The following is a 22,301-nucleotide window of genomic DNA, read 5'->3' on the forward strand; positions in this document are numbered from 1 at the left end:
GGCCGTACAGCAGGTGGCATTCAGAAATCCTACATTGTTAGGGGATGCATTCAGCTATGAGTAACAGAAACTACCCCCCCCCCCCCCCCCCAAAAAAAATAAGGCCTTTGGTGGGAACTGGGAGGGATGGTAGAACGAATTGAGAAGAATCTGGTGAAAGAGACAGGAGTCAGATCAAGTAGAGCTTTGTAGGCCATGATAAGAACTTTGAAGCTTAGCTTAAGGTAAGTGGAAAGCTTATTAAAAAATTTTAAGCAGGAGTTGGGCAACGTGATCTGTTTGTGTTTTAAAAAGATTACTTTGGCTGCTGTATGGACTATGGATTAGAGAAAGACCAAGAGAAACAGAAGTCCAATTACAAGGCTGGAGCATTTGTCCAAGTTGGAGATTAAATGCGGTTTGTTTAGAACAGTGACAGTGGAAAAAGAAGTGGGCAGGTAGTTTCAAAACATATTTTGGAGGTTCTGATGATGTATTGGGTGTGGAGAGAGGTTGAAGGGAGGATTCAGCAAGAGCAGCTGGTTGGGTGGATGCACCACTATTAGGATGAGAATTACTGGAGAGGAAAACAGATCAAGAAATCAATTCTGGATGTATTAAGATTGAGATTCCTCATACAAAGGGTATTATCAAACAGGTCTGTGGACAATGGTTCTGTACCTCAAAAGAGAAAGTGTGATGTGGAGTGTATGTGGGCATTTGGATTGTAGGCATAGAGATGATATTTTAAGCCATGGGAATGTAGGGAGAGGATACAAAATGAATCAGAATAAGACCCTGGCTGATCACAGAGGAGCCCCAACTTTTAAGAAGTCTGATAGGCAGAATGGGAGGAGTCCGAGGAGCTGGGAAAACTGGCAGGGCTGGGTGTTAGAAGCCAAAGAGTATATCAAGGAGCCATGAGTTGCTGAATGTATTGAATGGTAGGTCAAGTAAAATGATAAATGTGTCTGTTGGATTTAGCAATGTGGAAATCACTAGTGATCTTGGTAAAGGAGTGGAATGTGGGCAGTTGGAAACAGAATGTTGGGAAGTTGGAAACAATGATGAATAGTGATTGAATAAAATATTTTGGAAAACAATTTGGTTATATGTAGTAAAGTTGAAGGTGCTCATACTCTGCAACCCAGCAATTCCACTTCTAGGGTGTCTGTTCTTAAAAAAAACCTCTCACGTGTTGGCACAAAGAGAAATGCATAAAAACGATCATCACAACATTGTTTGTAATGCTGTAAAAACAGGAAACTACCTAAATACGTATCAGCTGAAGAGTGGATAAGTAAACTGTGGATAGAAGAGTAGTGAAAATAAATGAACTACAGCAATATGCATCGACATATATTAACCTTATAATGCTGAGGATTAAAAAGACTCAGAGTATTTAGAGTATACCTTTTCTATATAGTTGAAAAATATGCAAAACAATACGGTGTTTTATTTAAGAACACATACACGTATAGTAAAAATACAAAGAAATTCATGAGAACAATTTACATCAAAATCAGAGCAGTGGCTACTTCTTGTGGGGGAGGGAGCACTAGAGATGTGATCCAGGAAGACATAGTAGCCTTCAACTACGTTAGTGATGTTTTATTTCCTAAGGTGGTTGGTGGGTAACACAAGTGTTCACTATATTCCTCCTTATCCCTGTTTGGATAACTTTATAAAATGGATTGTTGCTGAGGAGATGGAGAATCACCAAGAGTCCTTTTGAGAAGCTTGGCCATGAAGGAGAATAGAGAAGAGATAGGGTGGTGGTTGGAAACAGATATGGGGTCAATGAAGATTCTTTTTTTTTTTTAAAGAAGAATATGTTTGAATTCTGATGGAAAAAATTCAAATGATTCATTAGAGAAGGAGAAGTTGAAATTGCTGGAGAGAAGGTAGTAACTGATAAAGAAAACTGCTATCTAGAAGATAGCAAATGATAGGAAGAGATACTTTTTTCTTTGTAATCTAGAGGAAAGAAGAGAATAGATGCAGATTCTGATAGTTTGAAAATTAATGGTTGATTCATGAGAAAGCTTTTGTGATATTATGATATGTATATTTTGGTTTCTGTCCACAGTTCCTGGCTTCTAACCTTCCCATGCCTTTTTGTCTTAGAGCTGGCCATAAAAAAATTCCCTGACCTACCATATCTGATTGTAGGTCATAAGAACCTTATTCGAGAAGGAGTCCTGCCCCATACACAGGAGGAAGAAAAGCTTCATAGAGAGGCCAACAAGAACCTGAACAAACAGGCCTTGCTGGGTTTCCCCACCTAGTCTTTTAGTGTTAGATCATAGTCTTTTTGTCCAGTCACATTTCTACACAGTTCCCCATGCTTCACTCATGCCTAGATAATGAAGCTTCCATAAAAACCCAAGAGCACAGGGTTTGGAGAGCTTTTAGATAGCTTAACATGTGGAATTACTCGAGTGTGTTGTGCCAGGGGAGGGTGTGGAAGCTCCACGCCCTTTCTTCCATACTTCACCCTATGTATCTCTTCATATGTATCCTTTGTAATATCGTTTATAATAAATAGGTAAACATAAGTGAGTGTTGTGTGAACCACTTAGCAAATCAATCAAACCCAAAGTGGGGGCCATTTGAGGAACCCTAATTTATAGCCAGTCGGTCCAAAGCACAGGTAAAATAACCTGGGATTTGTGTCTGGCATCTGATGTGGGGGCAGTCTTGAAGACTGAGCCCTCAACCTATGGGATCTGTAGCTATCTCCAGGTCGAAGGTGTGGGAATTGAATTGAATAGCACCCAACTGGTGTCCACTGCAGAATTGGTCGCTTGCTTGCTGATGGGGAGAGATCCCCACACATTTGGTCACAGAAGACAGTCTTCCGTGTTGCTCGTTGCTAAGAGTATAGGAAAAACCGGGTTTTTTCCCCCCTCTCAGTTTCTCTCTGATTCTTAATATTCTATTGTTTAATCTTTGTCCAATAAGACAAGGTCATTTGTGGAATGAAAGTTAGGATTGGGGGAAGCCATAGTGCTTCATGAAATACTTGTGAGGAATAGGAAAGAGCATTGAAGCTTTGAGGGCTTAGTTGAGAGTGATAAAACACGATGAAAAATTTAGATAATTCATTAAGATGTAAAGAAGAAAGCAAAAATGGTATGGAATTGTTGTTATCTTTGCTTTCATGTTTTTCACTACATTATTTTAAACCTGAAGGCCATAGAGGTCTCATGACCAACTTTGGGACAAGGATCCTTCTGTGCAAAATACTGTCTTGGGATGTGATGTTTTGTTAGTATCGACTTGATCTCCAGGTGTGCAACCTTTGTTTCCCTGCCTTGCAGGAAGTGATCTCTTCATATTCATAGGTAGAGAAATCCTGCCAAATGAGGTTGAGAGAAGTATCTGTACTCATAAAGCTTTGTGATTTAGCACAGTGCATTGCGGTAAAGTTATAGTTTAACAGCAGTTGTAATATATAGTCAGTTTGAAAATAATTGAAACCTTAGCTCAAGTCTCGTTTTGACTTTTGGAGTTTGTCACCCAATAATCTGGTAGTTGAATGGCTTCATTTTTCAGCAGGATAGTTGTTCCAAGACACTAGTTTTAAAAAAACATTGTAACAGATTCTGAGCTCCACTTGAGAGGGGCAAGTTAAGGTACACATTTTACTCTTTAAACTTAAAAAACCTTTTTTTTAATTAAAAAATTTAAAAGTTATAAAACTAATACCTGTGTTTATTTAAAAATTATAGAAGGTGAATTTTCAGTTCATTGGGACTGCATGTTTAGATTTTAATTTTTTTACTATGTGCTTGCTGAAATTTTTTTATTGTTGTAAAATATACATAACATAAAATTTACCATTTTAATTATTTTACAATAATTCAGTGACGTTAAGTACTTTCACAATATTGTACAACCATTACCACTACCCATGTCCAGAACTTTTTCATCATCTTAAATAGAAACACTGTTAAGTTGAACTTTCAAAAGGAGAGAAGAGAACTGAGGTTGCCAGAGGTGGAAAAGGAGGAAGGGGAGGGGGGTAAGGGAGGAATTGGTAAAGAGCCACAAAAAACGATTACATTGTATAATGCTGAATATACTAATTATCCTGATTTGAGCATCACATATTGCACACAGATACTGATATTCAACTCTGTACCCCACTGACATGCACAATTATATTTTAATAAAAAGAAAAAAAAGGAAAAAGAAACTCTTTTAATATCCTGATTTGAGCATCACATATTGCACACAGATACTGATATTCAACTCTGTACCCCACTGGCATGCACAATTATATTTTAATAAAAAGAAAAAAAAGGAAAAAGAAACTCTTTTACACAATATTTCTCCATTTCTCCTACCTCTGTTCTACTTTCTGTTTCTATGAATTTACCTATTCCGGGTGCCTCATATTAAGTGGAATCATACAATATGTGTACCTTTGTTTCTGGCTTATTTCACGTAGCATAATATTTTCAAGGTTCATCCATGTTGTAGCATGAATCAGAATTTCATTCTTTTTTATGGCTGAATAGTATTCCATTGTATGTATATACCACATTTTGCTTATCCATTCATCTCTTGGTGGACTCTTGACTTGTTCCCATCTTTCAGCTATTATAAATAATATTGTTATGAACATTGGTGTACAAGGATCTAGTTGAGTCCCTGCTTACAATTCTTTTAGGTATATACCTAGGAGTAAAATTGCTGGATCATATGGTAAATCTATGTTAAAGTTTTTGAGGAACCACCAAACTTTTCCACAATGGCTGTACCATTGTACTACGAGAAGTGTGTGAGAGTTACAGGTTTCCACATCCTCACCAACACTTGTTATTTTCTGGGTTTTTTTTGCTTTTTTTTTTTTTTTATATATGTGATTATATTTTTAATAATTATATATATTATAATTTAATATAAAAATAAATAATTTTATTTAAAGATATATAAATATAAAAATAGCTATCCTAATGGGTATGCAGTGGAATCTTTTTATAGTTTTGATTTGCATTTCTCTAATGACTAATTATGTTGAACATCTTTTCATGTACTTATTGACTATTTGTATGTCTTTGGAGAAAATAAGACATTTGCTCATTTTTTAAATGAGTTGTTTGTCTTGGCACTCTTCTGGATTGCAAATATGAGGTATATTTCTGAACTCTCAATTTTATTTTATTGACCTATATATTTGTAGTAAGATTTGAAATTGGAAGTGTGTGGCTTCCAACTTTGTTCTTTTGGAAGATTGTTTTAACTATTTGGGGTCTTTTGAATTTCCATATGAATTTTAGGATCACCTTATCAATTTCTGCAAATAAGTCAGCTGAGATTTAGATAAGGATTATGTTAAATCTGTAGATCAGTTTGGGGAGTATTTTCATTTTAAGACTATCAGATCTTCCAATCCATGAACATGGGATGTCTTCCCATTAATTTAGGTCTTCTTTAATTTCTTACAATAATGTTTTGTAGTTTTCAGATTTAAGTTTTGCACTTCTTCTGTTAAATTTATTTCTAAGTATTTTATTCCTTTTGATGATATTGTAAGTATAATTGTTTTCTTAATTTTATTTTTAGTTTGTTTATTGCTGTTATATAGAAATACAGTAAATTTTCTGTGTATTGATCTTGCATCTTGCAACCTTGCTGTACTTGTTTATTAGCTCTAATAGATTTTTAGTGGATTCTTTAGGACTTTCTGTATACAAAGTCATCATTTTACTTCTTCCTTTCCACTATTGATGCGTTTTAACTTCTTTTCCTTGCCCATTTGCCCTGGCTAGAACCTCCACTACAGTGCTGAATAGAAGTGGTGAAAGCACACATCCTCATCCTGATCTTAAGGGGAAAGCATTCAGTCTCTTGCCTTTAAGTAAGAAAAATGTTAGATGTGGGTTATTTGTTGATGCCCTTTATTAGACTGGGGAAATTCCCTTATTCCCAGTTTGTTGAGTGTTTGTATCAAGAAATCATGTTTAAATATTTGTCAAATGTTTTTTCTGCATCTTTTGAGATGATCATGTGGTTTTTGTCCTTTATCCTATTGATGTGGTGTAGTACATTAATTGATATTTGGATGTTAAACCAACCTGTGTTCCTGGGATAAATCTCATTTGGTCATGGTGCATAATCCTTTGTATCTGTTACTGGATTCAGTTTGCTAGTATTTTGCTGAGGATTTTTGTATTTAGATTGTAAGTTTTATTGATCTGTAGTTTTCTTGTAATTTTTGGTTTGGGTATTGACTTCACAGAATGAACTGAAACATGTTTCTCCTTCTTATTTTTTAGTTTTTATTTTTGGAAGAGTTTGTGAAGGATTAATATTAATTCTTTAAACATTTGTTGGAATTCACCAGTGAAGCTTTCTGGTCCTGGTCTTTTCTTTGTAGGAAGTTTTTTGATTACTAATTAAGTTTCTTTACCTGTTCTACATCTATTGAGGCTTTCTACTATCTTTTGAATTAATTTTGGTATTTTATGTCTTATTAGGAATTTGGTCCCTTTTGTCTATGTTATTTAATTCATCGGCATACAATTTTTCTTAGTATTCTCTTATAATCCTTTTTATTTCTGTAAGGTTGATAACATTGTCCTCTTTAAATGTTGATTTTAGTAATTTAAGTTTTCTTTTCTTTTTTGAAGAAAAGTTTGTCAATTTTCTTGATCTTTTTAAAGAACCAATTTTTGTTTTGTTGATTTTCTTTATTATTTTATTTTCTATTCTATTCTCTATTTTATTTATCCACACTAATCTTTATTATTTCCTTCCCTCTGCTTGCTTTGGGTTTAGTTGGCTCTTTTTTTAGTTTATGTTTAGGTTATTGATTTGAGAACTTTCTGCTTGTTTAAAAATCAATGTTAACAGTTATAAATTTCTCCCTAAGTACTGCTTTAGCTGCATCTCGTAAGTTTTGATATTTAGTGTTTTTAATTTCATTCTCTCAAAAGATTTCCTAATTTCCCTGTGGTTTCTTCACTGACCCATTGGTTGTTTGGGGGTGTGTTGTTTAATGTCCACGCATTTATGAATTTCCCAGTTCATTCTCTCAAAAGATTTCCTAATTTCCCTGTGGTTTCTTCACTGACCCATTGGTTGTTTTGGGGTGTGTTGTTTAATGTCCACGCATTTATGAATTTCCCAGTTTTCCTTCTATTCTTTCAAATTTCATTACATTGTGATCAGAGAATGTACTTTGCATATATGATTTCATTCCATTTAAATGTATTTAGATTTGTTTTATGGCCTGATGTAATCTGTCCTGGAGAATTTTCCATATGCACTTGAGAAGAATGTGTATTCTGCTGTTGTTGCACAGGTCTAGTTGGTTTATCATATTGTTCAAATTCAACGTATCACATCTTGGGGGACTATAATATTTGTTCTGCTTATAATCTTTATCTCTTGATTGACATCAGATTATTGTAATGCTATGAGACTACTGTTGTTTTGGACAGGGCAACAGGCTGTTTAAATGTTGGCAGGAGGTGGGGAACCTGAATTGTTTAAAGGGTTGCACTGGTCTCAAACACATCAATAAGTTCATGAGAACAGAGGAAAAGATGACAAACGATAGTAATCCAAGATCCTTTTCAAGCCAATAATACTTTTATTTTTTGAAAACACTTTTATTGCAGCATACTTTACATTGGATAAAATTCTTCTGTTTTTAAGTGTACAATTCAATGATTTTTAGTTGGTTTACAGAGTGTGCAATATCACCACAGTTAAATTGTAGAACATTTTCATTACCCCCAAATGGTCTATCATGCCTATTTGAAGTCACCCTTTATTCTATGTTTTACTCTTTATTCTTGTATAATGTAATACACTCAAGTACATTCAAGTACTTCTGCCATCTAGTCCTTATCAGATTAAGTGGTGTGGACACTTTATAAAACATAAAACTGAGGTTTAGAGAAGTTACTTGACAAAGTCATATCTGGTATGTTATATATCCTGAACCGAAAATCAGGTATCCTTAATTGTCCCATCTACTAAATTACAGTGCCTCAACTGTTTAGAGTGCATTTGAAGTTTAGACCTTACATTACTTTTTTAGGGTATTTAAGAAGTTAATTAAGAGGTAATTGCCTATGCTGATTTTTTTGTTTACTAAACATTTTATGTTTCAGAATTTTTATTAGTAAGGATCCTATTCTATATCTAAATAATCCGTATCAACAAATAATCCTTGCTTATAACTAAATCATCTGAATCACCTACATTTTGAGGAACTACGCATTGGGAAATAAAGGGTCATCTTGAGAATTAGTACCTTAGCTTCTTTGGTATTGATTATGTAGGAAATAAGGGAAGACTTCTCTTCCTCAAAATATTCATCCAATGGATAGTTATTGCGCATGACTACGTGCCCTGGTTATTCCTGATACTCTTTTGAGATTGCTGTTTTTCCTTCCTTTTTTCCACAAGAAGTCAAGAATCTTGAGAGAAATATAAATGGCTGAAATGTGGCCTCTTCCTAATTTATCCAAATCCTCTATAAATGCATTTTCACTTGGATGGAACTACTAGTAGTAAGTGGATGAGATTTCTAATAACTGCAGGGGTGATGGAGGCTGCATACCAATCCCATGGTTGTCCATAGTAGTATTCACTTTTGGTTTCTTTGGATACTACATAATTGAGAAATAAAGATATAGATTGCATAATGTCGGTAGTATGGACATGTGAAATTTATTTATTTAGAGTAATTATAGTTACCCCACAGAAATAATGGAAAACTCAAGAGAGGCTGAGCAAATGCAGATCAAGGTGAAAGGAAAGCAAGCAGCTGGAAACAAATCAAGAGACTTGGAGAGTGTATAGACAGTTTTGACAACTGCAATGAGGGTTATATTTTACTATGCAGGGATTGAAGAGAGTCTAGGCATGGCCTGGGGGTAGGGTATGGGAATGGGCCTAGAGGAGAGAGCAGAGGACTTGAAGTCAGTAGAGTTAAGATGCACAGTTTAATATAAGATTTGATCTTAACCTGATTATATTTCTTAGTTAAGGTAGATGACACATTGGAAAAGCATACTTATTACATAATCAAAAGACTATCACTTTGGGCCGAGCCCATGGTGCACTCGGGAGAGTGCGGCGCTGGGAGCGCAGAAGCGCTCCCGCCGCAGGTTCGGATCCTATATAGGGATGACCGGTGCGCTCACAGTGCTCACTGGCTGAGCGCAGTGCAGCCAGTCTCAAAAAGGACAAAAAAAAAAAAAAAAAAGACTATCACTTTAATAGAAATACAGAAAAAAGGCATGAATGAGTAGGCAATTTATAAAAGAAAAAATGTGATTAGCTAAGTAACTCATGTGAAAGATGTGCAATAACCAATTATCAGAGAAGTATAATGCAGTATAATGTGAGCTCTGTAAGGTTGAGAACTATCTGTGAGTCATTATCTTTTATTTCTAGCTCTTAACACAGTGCATACTCGTATTTGTTGAATAAATGAAACAAACAAAAGACACTGGGGTAATTTTTTTTACCTTTTAGATTGGAGGCACAATTTTAAAAGACTCATATAATGCATAGTATTGAAAATGGCATGGTTAAAAGGGTAGTCTCAGACTCTGTTGGTGGCATCATCAATTGACACAATCTATTTGGAAAGCAGTTCAGTGATATATATTAAGAGTTTGGCTCAGCAATTCCACATCTAGAAATTTATCCAAAGGTAAAATAGAGTGCGCGCGCGCGCGCGCACACACACACACACACACACACACACACATTCTCTCTCTTTTGGTGTTTGTAATACTAGATTCTGCATACAACCCAATTATCTATCAGGGTTTCTGGTTAAATAAATGCTATACATTCGAAGAATGAGGTAGAATTCATATGTATTATGTGGAACTATGTTCATTGTTTGAAATAAAAATGATGTGTACTGATTTCTACAGTGTTTAATATACATGTGTATGATTATATGTTTCTCCTCTGAATGTTAATTGTTTATTTCAGGAGAGTGAAATTATTGGTGACTTTTACTTTCTATTTTATATGAATCCTGCTAGACATTCTGAGCACAGAGCCAAGTATTACTTTTATAATGGGAAAAACAAAACTCTCAAGGGATTATGTCTTTTGAAAAACATATAGGTGGAAGGAGAGTACTCTTTATTCACATTTACCGAGGGCCAAGAAAGAAGATTAGCTAAATGGGGAGACATCTTACATCCTGTGTAGGAGAACTGGATATTCAGATTTCAGCTTGTGAGAATTCTGAATATAACACATTCTCGTGTTAGTTAATTGAATCCAATTCTTGTCTATATACTCAACACCTAACAATTCTACTTCTGAATTTACTCTGAAGAAATAATTTAGGGTGACATGGGATTTTGGTAATAATTTTGAAAAAGTATTGAGCTTTTCTCTATTGCCTTTCTGTTCGTATAACTTTCTTAGAGCCCATAAATCTAGTCAAGGCTTTGTTAATAGTGATTTTAATTCTAGCATTAGCCAAAAGAAAAAAAAAGTGGAACAATTGAACAAAAATAAGGGATTGGTTAAATAAAGCTGATACCTTCTTCCATACCTTTTATCCCGTGTCATACAATCACATACAAATGCATATGCATGGGTGGGTGGTGATTTTTTGGTTACTTTTTCTCAAAGATGGATTGATCACATTACGTACATTGTGTTGCATCTACTTTTTTCACATGACAGTACTTATGGAAATTCCTCCAAGTTAATTGGCAAAGATATACTTCATTTCTTTTAAAGCTGAATATATAGGGATGAACCACAATTTATTTAACCATTTCCCTGTTCTTGGGCATTCAGTTTTTTTCAGTTCTACCAGTAAAACTATGCTGCAGTAAACATCCTTATAATTATGGCCATGCTTTTAATTCTATGGGATATAGTCTCACTAGTGAGGCTGCTGGGCTGAAGAATTTGTCTATTTATTCTGGTTCAGTTTGGAACCTGGCTTTATTATTTTAATATCTTTGTCATCTTTACAAAGTAGTTGACTCTTAATTATTGTTGTTATTAAATAAAACATTCTTTTCCCATTGATTTGGATTTCTTTTTTTTTTTTTTCCCCCTTTTTGTCTTTTATCGTGACCGGCAACGGATCGCAACCCTCAGTGTCGTGCCCGTACCGGACCGGGACCAGGGGACCAGCAACGGGATCGCAACCCTCAGTGTTGCACCCACACCTTGCTCAGCCAGTGAGCGGCCTGTCTGTAAGTGGGATCCGAACCCTCGGTGGGTGCGCCACCAGGCCGGCCCGATTTGGATTTCTTAACTATTAAAACCGGGATCGCAACCCTCGGTGTTGCACCCACACCTTGCTCAGCCAGTGAGCGGCCGGTCTGTAAGTGGGATCCGAACCCTCGGTGGGTGCGCCACCAGGCCGGCCCGATTTGGATTTCTTAACTATTAAAATCCCACGTATCTTTGGGTTTATTTCTGGTCTTTGTTTTGTTTTACTGACCAATTTGCTCATTTCTGTGTACTACCGTGCTACAAGTATTTTGATAATATCAATGGCTTTATAGTAAATTTTATTAGCTAGTGTGGCAAATTCTTCTTGCTCTTTCCTCAGAGATTAGTATATAATATATGCTTGTTGAATATTTATTAAGTATAACTTAATCAGCAATAAATATGGAATCTTGCTTTAGATAAATTTAAGATGCCCATTTACCTTAGAGAAATTGAAGTTTGGCATGTTGATGGTGTCCACTCCAAGCCAAGCATGGTATTGCAGTGTCACTTTCTCAAGTGTAATAAATAATGACACAGGAGGAGTTGAGGAGAATGGGATGATCATCGTGAATTTGGAGGGGCAAGTGGGGTGCACTTTAGGCATGAGAGAAATACTTTAGGCCTTAGGGAAAGGAGGGTTTGATAGTAGTAAATCCCAAGGCCAAAAAATGCTGGAAAGCAACTCCAGTGCTGTACTCTAATAAATAAACTTTATTACCCTTTTCCTCCCATCTTTAATTTTGAAAAATTTCAAACATACAAGAAAAGTATAAAGAACATCCATATACCCTTCACACAAATGTACCAATTGTTAACATTTTTACTATAATTGTTGTTCTACTCCTCTTCCTTCTCTCTCTCTTTTTATCTCTCTCCACACACACATATTTATACATACTAGATATATATTTGGATGGGTGTTGAGCCATTTGAAAGTTGCAGATATGATGACCTTTCAACCCTGTATACTTCAGTGTTTATGTCCTAAGAGTCAAGGACGTTCTCCTATATAAACAAATACAGTTATCACAGTTGAGAAACTTAACATTGATGATTGTCTGAAATACTATCTGTATTCAGATTTCCCCAGGTTTCCTAATAATGTCCTTCACAAGCCACCCCACCCACCAGATCCAAGATTTGGGGAATGAAGGATCATGTGTTGCATTTAGATGTTATGTGTCCTTGAATGTAGAAGTAATCACCAGCCCCCCCCACCCCCATTTTTTTTGGTTTCATGATACTGACATTTTTGAACAGTCCAGGCATTTTGCAGAGTGTTCCCTAACTTAGGTTTGTCTGTTTACTCATGATTAGATTCAAGTTAAATATTTATAGTAGGAAGACTGCCTATGTGGTGATGGGTCTTCAGTGCACCACACCAGGAAACCTGTAATATCAGTTTGTCCCATTATGGATGATGTTAAGTTTGGTCACTTGATTAAAGGTAGTATTTATTGTATTTCCCATTCTCCCCCAATTTTTCACACAATAATTTTAGCATCTTGCCTCAATGATTGCTTTAGTGGCTGCAGGAAGATGATTTTCTATTCTTTTATTTCTTCTACATTTGTTAGTTGGTATTCTACAAAGAAGGGCATTTCCTCCCTGCTTTATTTCTCTATTTTATTTTATTATCATTATGGACTCAGGGATCCTTTTTTTTTTTTTCCAATTAGTTCTATTACGTTCTTGTCATTGTTCATTTTGATCCTCAAATGTTTTAAAGTCCAACCAGTGAGAGCCTCTTCAGGCTGGTTCCTGTACACTTTTGATATGTCTCCATCTGTTTTTGAGCATCTTCTTACTGTTAAAACAAGATTTGAGGGGTGTTCAAGGGAATCAATCACGTGTTCAGAGGGTTGGAACTCACAGCTCCACCCCCACCTCTGGTGAAGAGAGAGAAGCTGAAGGTTGCATTGATTACCAATGGCCAATGATTTAATCAATCATGCCTGTGTAATGAAGTCACCATAAAAACCCAAAAGGACTGAGTTCAGAGGACTTCCAGGAAGGTGAACAAGAACATATCCATGTGTGGTACACCCCACCTCCACTGGGATGGAAGCTCCCATGCTTTGGACCCTTCCAGACCTAGCCCTATGTGTATCTTCATTTGGCTGTTCATATGTACCCTTTAAAATATCCTTTATGATAACCTGGTAAATAATGTTTCTTTGAGTTCTGTCATCTTCTCTGGCAAATTAATTGAACCCAAGGAGGGAGTCATGGGAACCCCAATTTGTAGCTGGTTGTTCAGAAGCACAAATAAAACAACCTGGGGCTTACAACTGGCATCTGAAGTTGGGGGCAGTATTGTGGGGCTGAGCCCTCAACCTGTGGGATTTAACACTATCTCCAGATAGGTAGTGTCAGAATTAAATTGAATTAGAAGACAGCCAGCTGGTATCCTCTGCAAAGTTGATCGCTTGCTTGGTGTGTGGGAGAAACTCTCACACACATCAAATGTCAGAAGTATATTGTGAGAGTATAGTGGGAGAAATTGAGTTTGTTTATTCCTATATTCTCAGAGCTATAAAATAGTTTTGCCTGTGCAGCAAAGATGTATTTCAAATTGATTCATATTTAAATTTCATGTTAATTTTAGTGGATTTCAGATTAATGGAATTATTGCTTTTGGGGCAAACTATTTTATCCTCAGCACAGATATTGATGTTCAGAGATACAGGAGGATACATTAGATACAAAAATAAGTCAGATCAGAAAAAAAATTAGAGAATAAGAGCTACAACTGGGATATTAGTTCTTTTAAGCAATCAATTAATTTAGTTCTGAGCTTCCTAGCAGCCTTATTAAAAGAGGAAATACTCAGTTGGATGGCTTTCATTGCTTAAGGAAACAAAGTTTCTTTGGCATTGATTCACAGAAGGAATTTTATTGTGGGAATCATATCTATTTTTATAATAAATATACAGGTATTCCTTGAGTGATTATTTTAGTGCTGTTGAATACATAAAATTAAATCACATTTTAAAGAAGTTTTCTGTTGTTTTCGATCTTTCTGGATTTGAATTTAGGAAATTTATGGAAATTGGTAGTTAACGTGCCCTTTAGAATCTATAGATATGAATAACTTTGTGTGTCGGCAGCACCATAGCTCAAAAGGTCTATTTAAAACTTGATTGTTAGAGATATAAAATTATTAGTTGGTTCAGATGTGCTGGAGGTTTGGTTTTATTCTCTGAATGCTTAAGTGTAGATGTTTTATGGTATTTAATAAAAAAGGGTTCAAATATGTTTTGTGATTATATAGGGTGCTAAGTACAAGGGAAACCAAAGAAATCACATCTTGTAATAGTATCTTATACTCTTGTCTAAGCTTATTAGAAAATTGTACAAATACAAAATAACTTGAATACATATTTGAAACTTAGAATATTCTTTTTTAGTTTTTAAACACTAAATTGCTTTATTTGCAAGATACTAAGTTGTACAAATCAGGACATTTTAGTTTTGAATGTTTTCTTTCACTGTTCCAACACACTGATAAAAGTCTTCAAGAGTATATTGGTTTTGCTGCCCATTCTAATTTTATAATTATAGTTTATGGCAATCTTGATTCACTTTAATTTCCTGACTTGATTTATGAATTATAGGCTAGAAGTGCTCCACAGGCCCTTTAGACCAGAAGTTGGCAAACTATAGCCTTCAGATCAAATCTCACTTGAGGTTTGTTTTTTTTTGTTTGTTTGTTCTTTTTTTAAAATTTTTTTACCTGAGGTTTGTTTTAGTATGGTCCTCGAGCTAAGAATGGCTTTTAGGATGAACATTTGCAATTGATTTGATAGGTAACACTAACTTAGAACCCCAATTAAAAGTGAAATGTTGGGCCAGCCTGTGGCTCACTCGGTAGAGTGCGGTGCTGATAACACCAAGGCCACGGGTTCGGATCCCATATAGGGATGGCCGGTTCGCTCACTGGCTGAGCGTGGTGCTGACAACACCAAGTCGAGGGTTAAGATCCCCTTACCGGTCGTCTTTAAAAAAAAACAAAAAAAAAAACAAGATAGATGATTTAATCTATCCATAGGGAAGGATGTTGCAGAGTCCCTGGTAATCTTTTGTCCCAGAGTTTAACAATCTTTTTTATCATTGTCTATATAACCAAAATCCCTGCTGCTGTAAATAAAGCTATTACCCTTCATTATAGTGAAAATATACTGTCATGATTATAGAAGTTTTTTCTCCCATCCCAAAGACTTTCCTCTTCAATATGATTTCAATTGTTGTTGCTAACCCACGTTAATTTTACATTCTGTTACTGAAAGCCTCAGTCTTGCCATTATTGAAGTGTTAATTGAAATATTAATATATTTAGAGCAGAAATGTAATTTTTTAGGGAATCTAGAGTCACAGCAAAGCTGAGGTCAAACTGCCATAAGGATGGACATTAAGGAAGGTATGTTTGGGACAAAAATCAAGATAAGGTAGATGCAAACTAGAGAAAAGAACTGGATCCTGGGTGGAAGGGGTGGTAGGTAAGAGTGGGTTATATGCTTTTAAAGGCAAAGAACAGTTAGATTTCTGGAGAGGAAGCCACGAAAGGCTTATAGGAAATATTGAGGATTTGGGTTTAAGTACTACCTTCCCTATAAATGTACAAGTTTTAGCTGACTTTTAGCTAGCAGAGTCCTTTAAAAGTTGATAGGATTAAATGTTTTGATGGGGTGAGTTCTAATAGTCTGGGCTAGTGTTTCCTCTCTGGATAGCTGTGGAAAGGACACTATTGGTATTAGTTGCTAAAACCATTGCCAAGACCCAGCATCAAGCACTAATGCCTGTTATTGCTTGGAAGTCAAAAGGGAATCTCCAATTGAAGCATTAAACTGACAAAATCAGTACAGAAAATTTAATTCTTCCTTTCATTTTTGTGGTGTAAAATTGTGTTTCTCTTCATAGCAACATGAACCGTGAAGACCGGAATGTGCTGCGTATGAAAGAACGGGAAAGGCGGAATCAGGAAATTCAGCAGGGTGAAGACGCCTTCCCACCTAGCTCTCCTCTCTTTGCTGAGCCATACAAAGTTGTAAGTTGTCTTTCTTTGAATTTTTTTTCCCATTAACATGACATCTTTGCTTTTAAAAGGTTTTATCCTTGACTTTTTATGTTAGAGAAGAATTATTATTATGAATACAACTTAATGTTTTTCCTTGTCCTCTAACTACAGCATAACTTTTTGGGGGGTTAAACTTTTCTTTGGAGTATAGTATGCACAGAGAAAAGTATACAAAATAAGTGTTATGAATTGAAGAATTTTTACAATATGAACAACCTCCTTATCCCTTCCCATTGCTATCCTGTACTCTTAAAAATATGGTCTGAATTGGCTCAAACATTCATATCTATACCCTGGGCTGTACTAACCATGGGCAGGCATTTTACTTTTCTGAGCTTTTGATTAAATTAAAATTTTGTAAGTCAGTGTGCATTGTCTGCTGTTTCCTAGGTGTTCTTTGGGTATAACATCAGTCAAAGATGAATGTTTTGTAGATGCTTTTGTTTCTCTTTATTTCTTGTCATTTGCTTACCTAGTTTACTAAGTTTCAGTGACTGATAGTATATTTGAATAAACATATCTTCAGTATCAGTCTGGTTCTTTTTCTGTTTTCATAAATTATATTCTTTGATATTCTTTCTAATACATTTAATGCTTAATTAACAATATCAGATTTATTTTAAAGCATGCTACCAGAGGTGTTCAATAACTTGAATCAATTGCAATTTTTATTACTATTATTGTACTTGATTGGGGATTACAAAAAACACTGAATAGTACCACTTCTGATGACTCTTAGTGTAGCTTTAGTAGCCTCAGATGTCTCTCTACCATTTTATTTGGCTTTGGTTTTCATTTCAACTGTCCTTAGTTTTTAAAGGCTTACACCCTGTATAATAGAAAATAATACTATGTATTAGAGCATTAATGACTATTATTAATGTATAGTATGAGATTAAGAATGTTAGACTTTTCCCCATACAGGTCAGCCACCAAAAAATGTTAAACTTTTTTCTGATAAAATATTAAAAGTAACAATGTATCCCAGATTTACCCCCATAATATTTGGTGTGTATGGAAAGCATTATGTGCTCTATATAAGCCATTTATCGTGAGTTTTTAGGGATTTCTCAATTTAAATGCAGTCATGCTGACATCATTTATGTGAGTGTAACAAAAAACCTGGGATTAGGGATTAAATTAAGGATTAAAGACATGATGAAAAAAATAAGAGTTTTGTCCAGAATCTTTATATCACACTACCATTTATTTTGTACTTTCACTGTAATGCATTGGATTTAATCTCAGATCTCGGTGTTGTCTGTAAATAGCTATATATTTACCTTTCTTGTTTAATAGGGTCAGATTGATTTTCAAGTAATCTGAAGTTATCGATTCTTGTTAATCTCAAAATAAATAGAGGTGGTTCAGTCTTGATTTCTTTTTAAAGTAATCAGTAAACTTTCTTTCATACATATGAATATGAAAGAGTCCTAAAGTTGGAAGACATCTTGGACCTTCTTATTACCCAAAAATAATTCTTTGGAACTTAAAGTATATACTGTTGACTTCAGAAGTTGGAGGCTTTATTGATCAGAATGAAAAGTCAGGATTTAAAACTTTACCAATGGGCTGGCCCAGTGGCGCACTGCTACAGTGCGCCGCTTGGCAGCGCGGTGGCGCTCCCGCCGAGGGTTCGGATCCCACATACAGACCGGTTCCCGCTCACTGGCTGAGTGAGGGGCGGGCGCAGCGCCGAGGGTTGCGATCCCGTTGCCGGTCCCGGTCCGGTACGGGCGCGACACTGAGAGTTGTGGTCCGTTGCCAGACACGAAAAAAGACAAAAAGGAAAAAAAAAAAAAAAAAAAACTTTACCAATGGGTTTTCCATGCTTAATTTGTTGTTGGGAACTTTTATTAACTTGATGAGTCACAGTAGCAGAGGGAATTAAAATAAAAAGCAATCAGTTATGTATAACTTATTTCATTAAATTTTTGTTTCCGCGTCTAACTATAACATTTTTTTTTTTAAAAAGATGACCGGTAAGGGGATCTTAACCCCTTGACTTGGTGTTGTCAGCACCATGCTCAGCCAGTGAGCGAACCGGCCATCCCTATGTGGGATCCGAACCCGGGGCCTTGGTGTTATCAGCACCGCACTCTCCCGAGTGAGCCACGGGCCGGCCCTAACTATAACATTTAATTACAAGGAATATAATGTTTTCACAGACTGCCAAGTTATAAGTGTTGGCTAATCTGCTGGCCTTGAACTTAATTACGTAGGTCAGATTACTTTCTGTTCTTCAAAAGACTTTTGCTATTCCAGTATGTTTCTGGTAAAATTTGGATTTTATTTTCCCCTTCTAGAATCTATTATATGTATTTCTCAGTGTCTTATAGAATATTTATATTTTAGCATGGTTATTTTTAGATACTGTCAATGAATTTTTTCACTATAAATATTACATATATGGAGTTTTATTCTAGATTTTAACTTTAAGATATGAGTTGAAGCCACCCTTTGAAAAGCCCTTTTCCCTTTGAAGTTTGGAAAATTAGTTTAGAAGCATATTTTATTTCTGATTATGCTAATTGTATAATTCTATTTTACATTTTTTTTTGTAGACTAGCAAAGAAGATAAGTTATCAAGTCGTATTCAAAGTATGCTTGGAAACTACGATGAAATGAAGGATTTCATAGGGGACAGATCTATACCAAAGCTTGTTGCAATTCCCAAGCCTACAGTACCACCAACAGCAGATGAAAAATCTAATCCAAATTTCTTTGAACAGAGACATGGAGGTTCTCATCAGAGTAGCAAATGGACTCCAGTAGGACCTGCACCCAGCACTTCTCAGTCTCAGAAACGGTCCTCAGGCTTACAAAGTGGACATAGTAGCCAGCGGACCAGTGCAGGTGGCAGTAGTAGCACTAACAGTGGTGGCCAGAGGCACGACCGTGACTCATACAGCAGTAGCGGAAGTGGTAGCCGTAAAAAAAGCCAACATGGATCAGAACACTCCAAATCACGTTCTTCCAGCCCTGGAAAACCCCAGGCTGTTTCTTCATTGAGCTCCAGTCATTCCAGGTCTCATGGGAATGATCACCATAGCAAGGAACATCAGCGTTCCAAATCACCTCGGGACCCTGATGCAAACTGGGATTCTCCTTCCCGTGTACCTTTTTCAAGTGGGCAGCACTCAAATCAGTCTTTCCCACCGTCGTTGATGTCAAAATCCAGTTCAATGTTACAGAAACCCACTGCCTATGTACGGCCCATGGATGGACAGGAGTCCATGGAACCAAAGCTGTCCTCTGAGCACTACAGCAGCCAATCCCATGGCAACAGCATGACTGAGTTGAAGCCCAGCAGCAAAGCACATCTCACCAAGCTGAAAATACCTTCCCAACCGCTGGATGTAAGTCACACATTTAGAGCTTTTAACATTGTGACTATGTAAAGCAATTGACCATGAAGTTATGATTGAATGTGAATTGCCTCTTTGTCTTAATAGTAAGGAATGTTTAAAAGTTTAAAGATGGGGAAAAAAAGCTTAAAGAAAGACTTGTGCATGACTCCCAAGTGGATCCATAGAGCTGTTAGCTTCCCCTCTTGGGAAATAGAGAAAATGTCTCTCACGGTTTTCAAATATTAAAATGACAAGTCAGTTACAGAATAAAAGCGTGGTCCATCAATACCTTAGATTTCCTGCTTTTGATTTTATGGAGTAATATACCTTGTTTTCTTTTGTTTAAAAAGATTAACTTCTCTATTTTCATTCATGAGTATGAGATGTGGACCTTGTTTCATGGTGGTAAATGTTGGGACTTTGGGGTCCATGGAGATTGTCATGTTGTATAGTTTGGATGCTATAATTCTTTTCTCTAGTTATACTTCAAGGATTGAGACAGCTGCTCCAGATTCATAGCAGTTGTTTGAAATTTACAGTGTTAATAACTGCATAACAAACCATGATTTTCAAAATAACCAAAGAAGTAAGCATTCATTGTAAAATTTTATCTTTTTTTTTTGGCAGCTGGCCAGTATGGGGATCCAAATCCATGACCTTGGGGTTATAAGGCTATACTCTAACCAGCTGAGCTACATGGCCATCCCTTAAAATTTTATCTTTTGATGTAGTTCGTACAATAAAATAAAATTTTTAAGTAATGTCAGTAGCCAAAAATTATAGCTCCATTACTCAGAGTGGTGGGGAGAAGAATCAGGGATATGTAAAATGCTGTTTTGAGAACGTTTCAAAATTTTTCCTGTGGTGTTGGGAAACTCATCGTTAGTGGCATTTGCCATCTAATTACTCCTCTGAAGAGAACAGTAAAATGCTAATTTGTTCTTTTCTTCAAACAGCATGATCCTTAGAGTTGGGCTTTAGTACAGTTCTCTAATTACTTTTTGTGCCTTAGAATAAGCAACTTACCTTCTGTGATTTAAAAAAGACTGTGTAAGATTTCCATCATGTTCCAGACCAGTAATCTTTCAATAATACTCATTTTACTGTTTGTTAGTTTATGTGAAATGATGTATCTCAGTATCGTGGTATATTTTGTATATAAATAAAATTTCAAATTTTTGGACTAGCCACTCCCCTGAAAAATTACATTTTAAAAATTATTTCTAATCTAATGTATAAGAAAGACAAAATTTTAAAATCCTTTGAAAAAAATTAAGTTCCTCAAGTTATGTATAGTTTGGTGTTTAAAAGTTTCTAGTGCTTGAAAATTTGTATTTAAGGAAATTAGTCGAGAAATTGTAACAAGCGTTCTGATTTAGAGTAGTTAGATTATAAATACTCCTTTAAATTTTATTTAATTTCTAATAATGTTTTTAAATCTCTGCAGCAAATACTAAAAATCTAATAATAAAATATTCCAAATCTAACGTGTCTTTCTTTTTCTCTTAAGGCATCAGCTTCTGGTGATGTGAGCTGTGTGGATGAAATTCTTAAAGTAAGTTTTTTTTAAAAATCATTTCAATCTCTTATTTAATTATGATGCTCTGTCACCCTCTTACCCTCCTTCCACCTGTATTTGACAGAGGATCTGAAAGAACAGATTGCTTATTTGTGTAACTTGATTATGCCCATCATAAATAATTGACTCTCTGTTCTGCTTATACTTAGATTCTGAGTTGCATGGTTTGTTTACTTCACTATTTGCCTTCACAGAGCTGGTTTTGTTTTTTTGTTTTTAAGTAAAACAAATTACAGTCTTAACAGTTTGCCTTGAAAAGAGGAAGAAACCAAATATGACTGCACTTTCTTAAGCTTATCAGTTAATAGTTTGAAGTGCTAAAAAACTCAGTGTTTTTTACTCTCAAACCTTTAGTTGAAAATAGCTTCCTTTGTAATTTATCTGTACATACTGGTAAAGTCCTACAATAAATGACCTCTTTAGGGCTGGCTGGTTAGCTCAGTTGGTTAGAGCAGGGTACTGATAACACCAAGGTCCAGGGTTCAATCCCTGTTACTGGCCAGTCACACACACACATCCCCACACCCTTCTGAGTACTGCACATTTTGAGTATTTAATGGGATATGTTTAAAAGTGATATATGACCAAAAAGTAAATTCTTCTGTTGGAAAAAGAAATCATGTCTGCTGGAAAAAGAGAAAGTCCAGTGAATTAGTGAGTGATGATGACTGCTTTTTGCTCAGTAGAGAAAACTGTCAGTCACATATTACTCGTACTTTCTTGGTTTGGGAGGGGTTTTTTGGGGGGGGGTTGTGAGCTCCTCCATATTTGTGTCTATATTTGCATTTCACTGTGGCTACTTTTGAAAGACTACCTGCATTGCCTGCTTCTACTCTGTTCTCTCCCATTCCCTTCTGTAGCCCACTATAATCTCCCTTTTACCTCTTCCATTTTGCTGTATCTATTTCTCTAAGGTCATTATCTTCCCCTTCATCCAGGGGCTTCGTTTGAGTTCTTATTTTCTTTACTCTCTCTGCTTATTGTAGAGTTGTTTTTTTTTTTTTTTTTTTCCCCCTTCTTTTTTTTGAGGTGTTTTTTTTTTTTTTTTTTACTGTTATTAGGCTTTGTTGTTTTTATTTCC

At 35.7% G+C, this 22,301-nt stretch overlaps 1 protein-coding gene across 2 annotated transcripts in view; it reads left to right on the top strand.

The window, feature by feature from the left end:
- Positions 1 to 22,301, top strand: part of AFF4 (AF4/FMR2 family, member 4) — an 84,722-nt gene that overhangs the window by 9,507 nt on the left and 52,914 nt on the right. For both annotated transcript variants that reach the window (XM_008571630.1, XM_008571631.1), the window contains exons 2-4: positions 16,135 to 16,261; positions 18,856 to 19,650; positions 21,152 to 21,196. In XM_008571630.1, the coding sequence (XP_008569852.1) occupies positions 16,139 to 16,261; positions 18,856 to 19,650; positions 21,152 to 21,196 (963 nt within the window). In that variant the 5' untranslated portion in view covers positions 16,135 to 16,138. The remainder of the gene's footprint in view (positions 1 to 16,134; positions 16,262 to 18,855; positions 19,651 to 21,151; positions 21,197 to 22,301) is intronic.

This window comes from Galeopterus variegatus, unplaced genomic scaffold, assembly GCF_000696425.1.
Source record: "Galeopterus variegatus unplaced genomic scaffold, G_variegatus-3.0.2 Scaffold708, whole genome shotgun sequence".
NCBI lineage: Eukaryota > Metazoa > Chordata > Mammalia > Dermoptera > Cynocephalidae > Galeopterus > Galeopterus variegatus.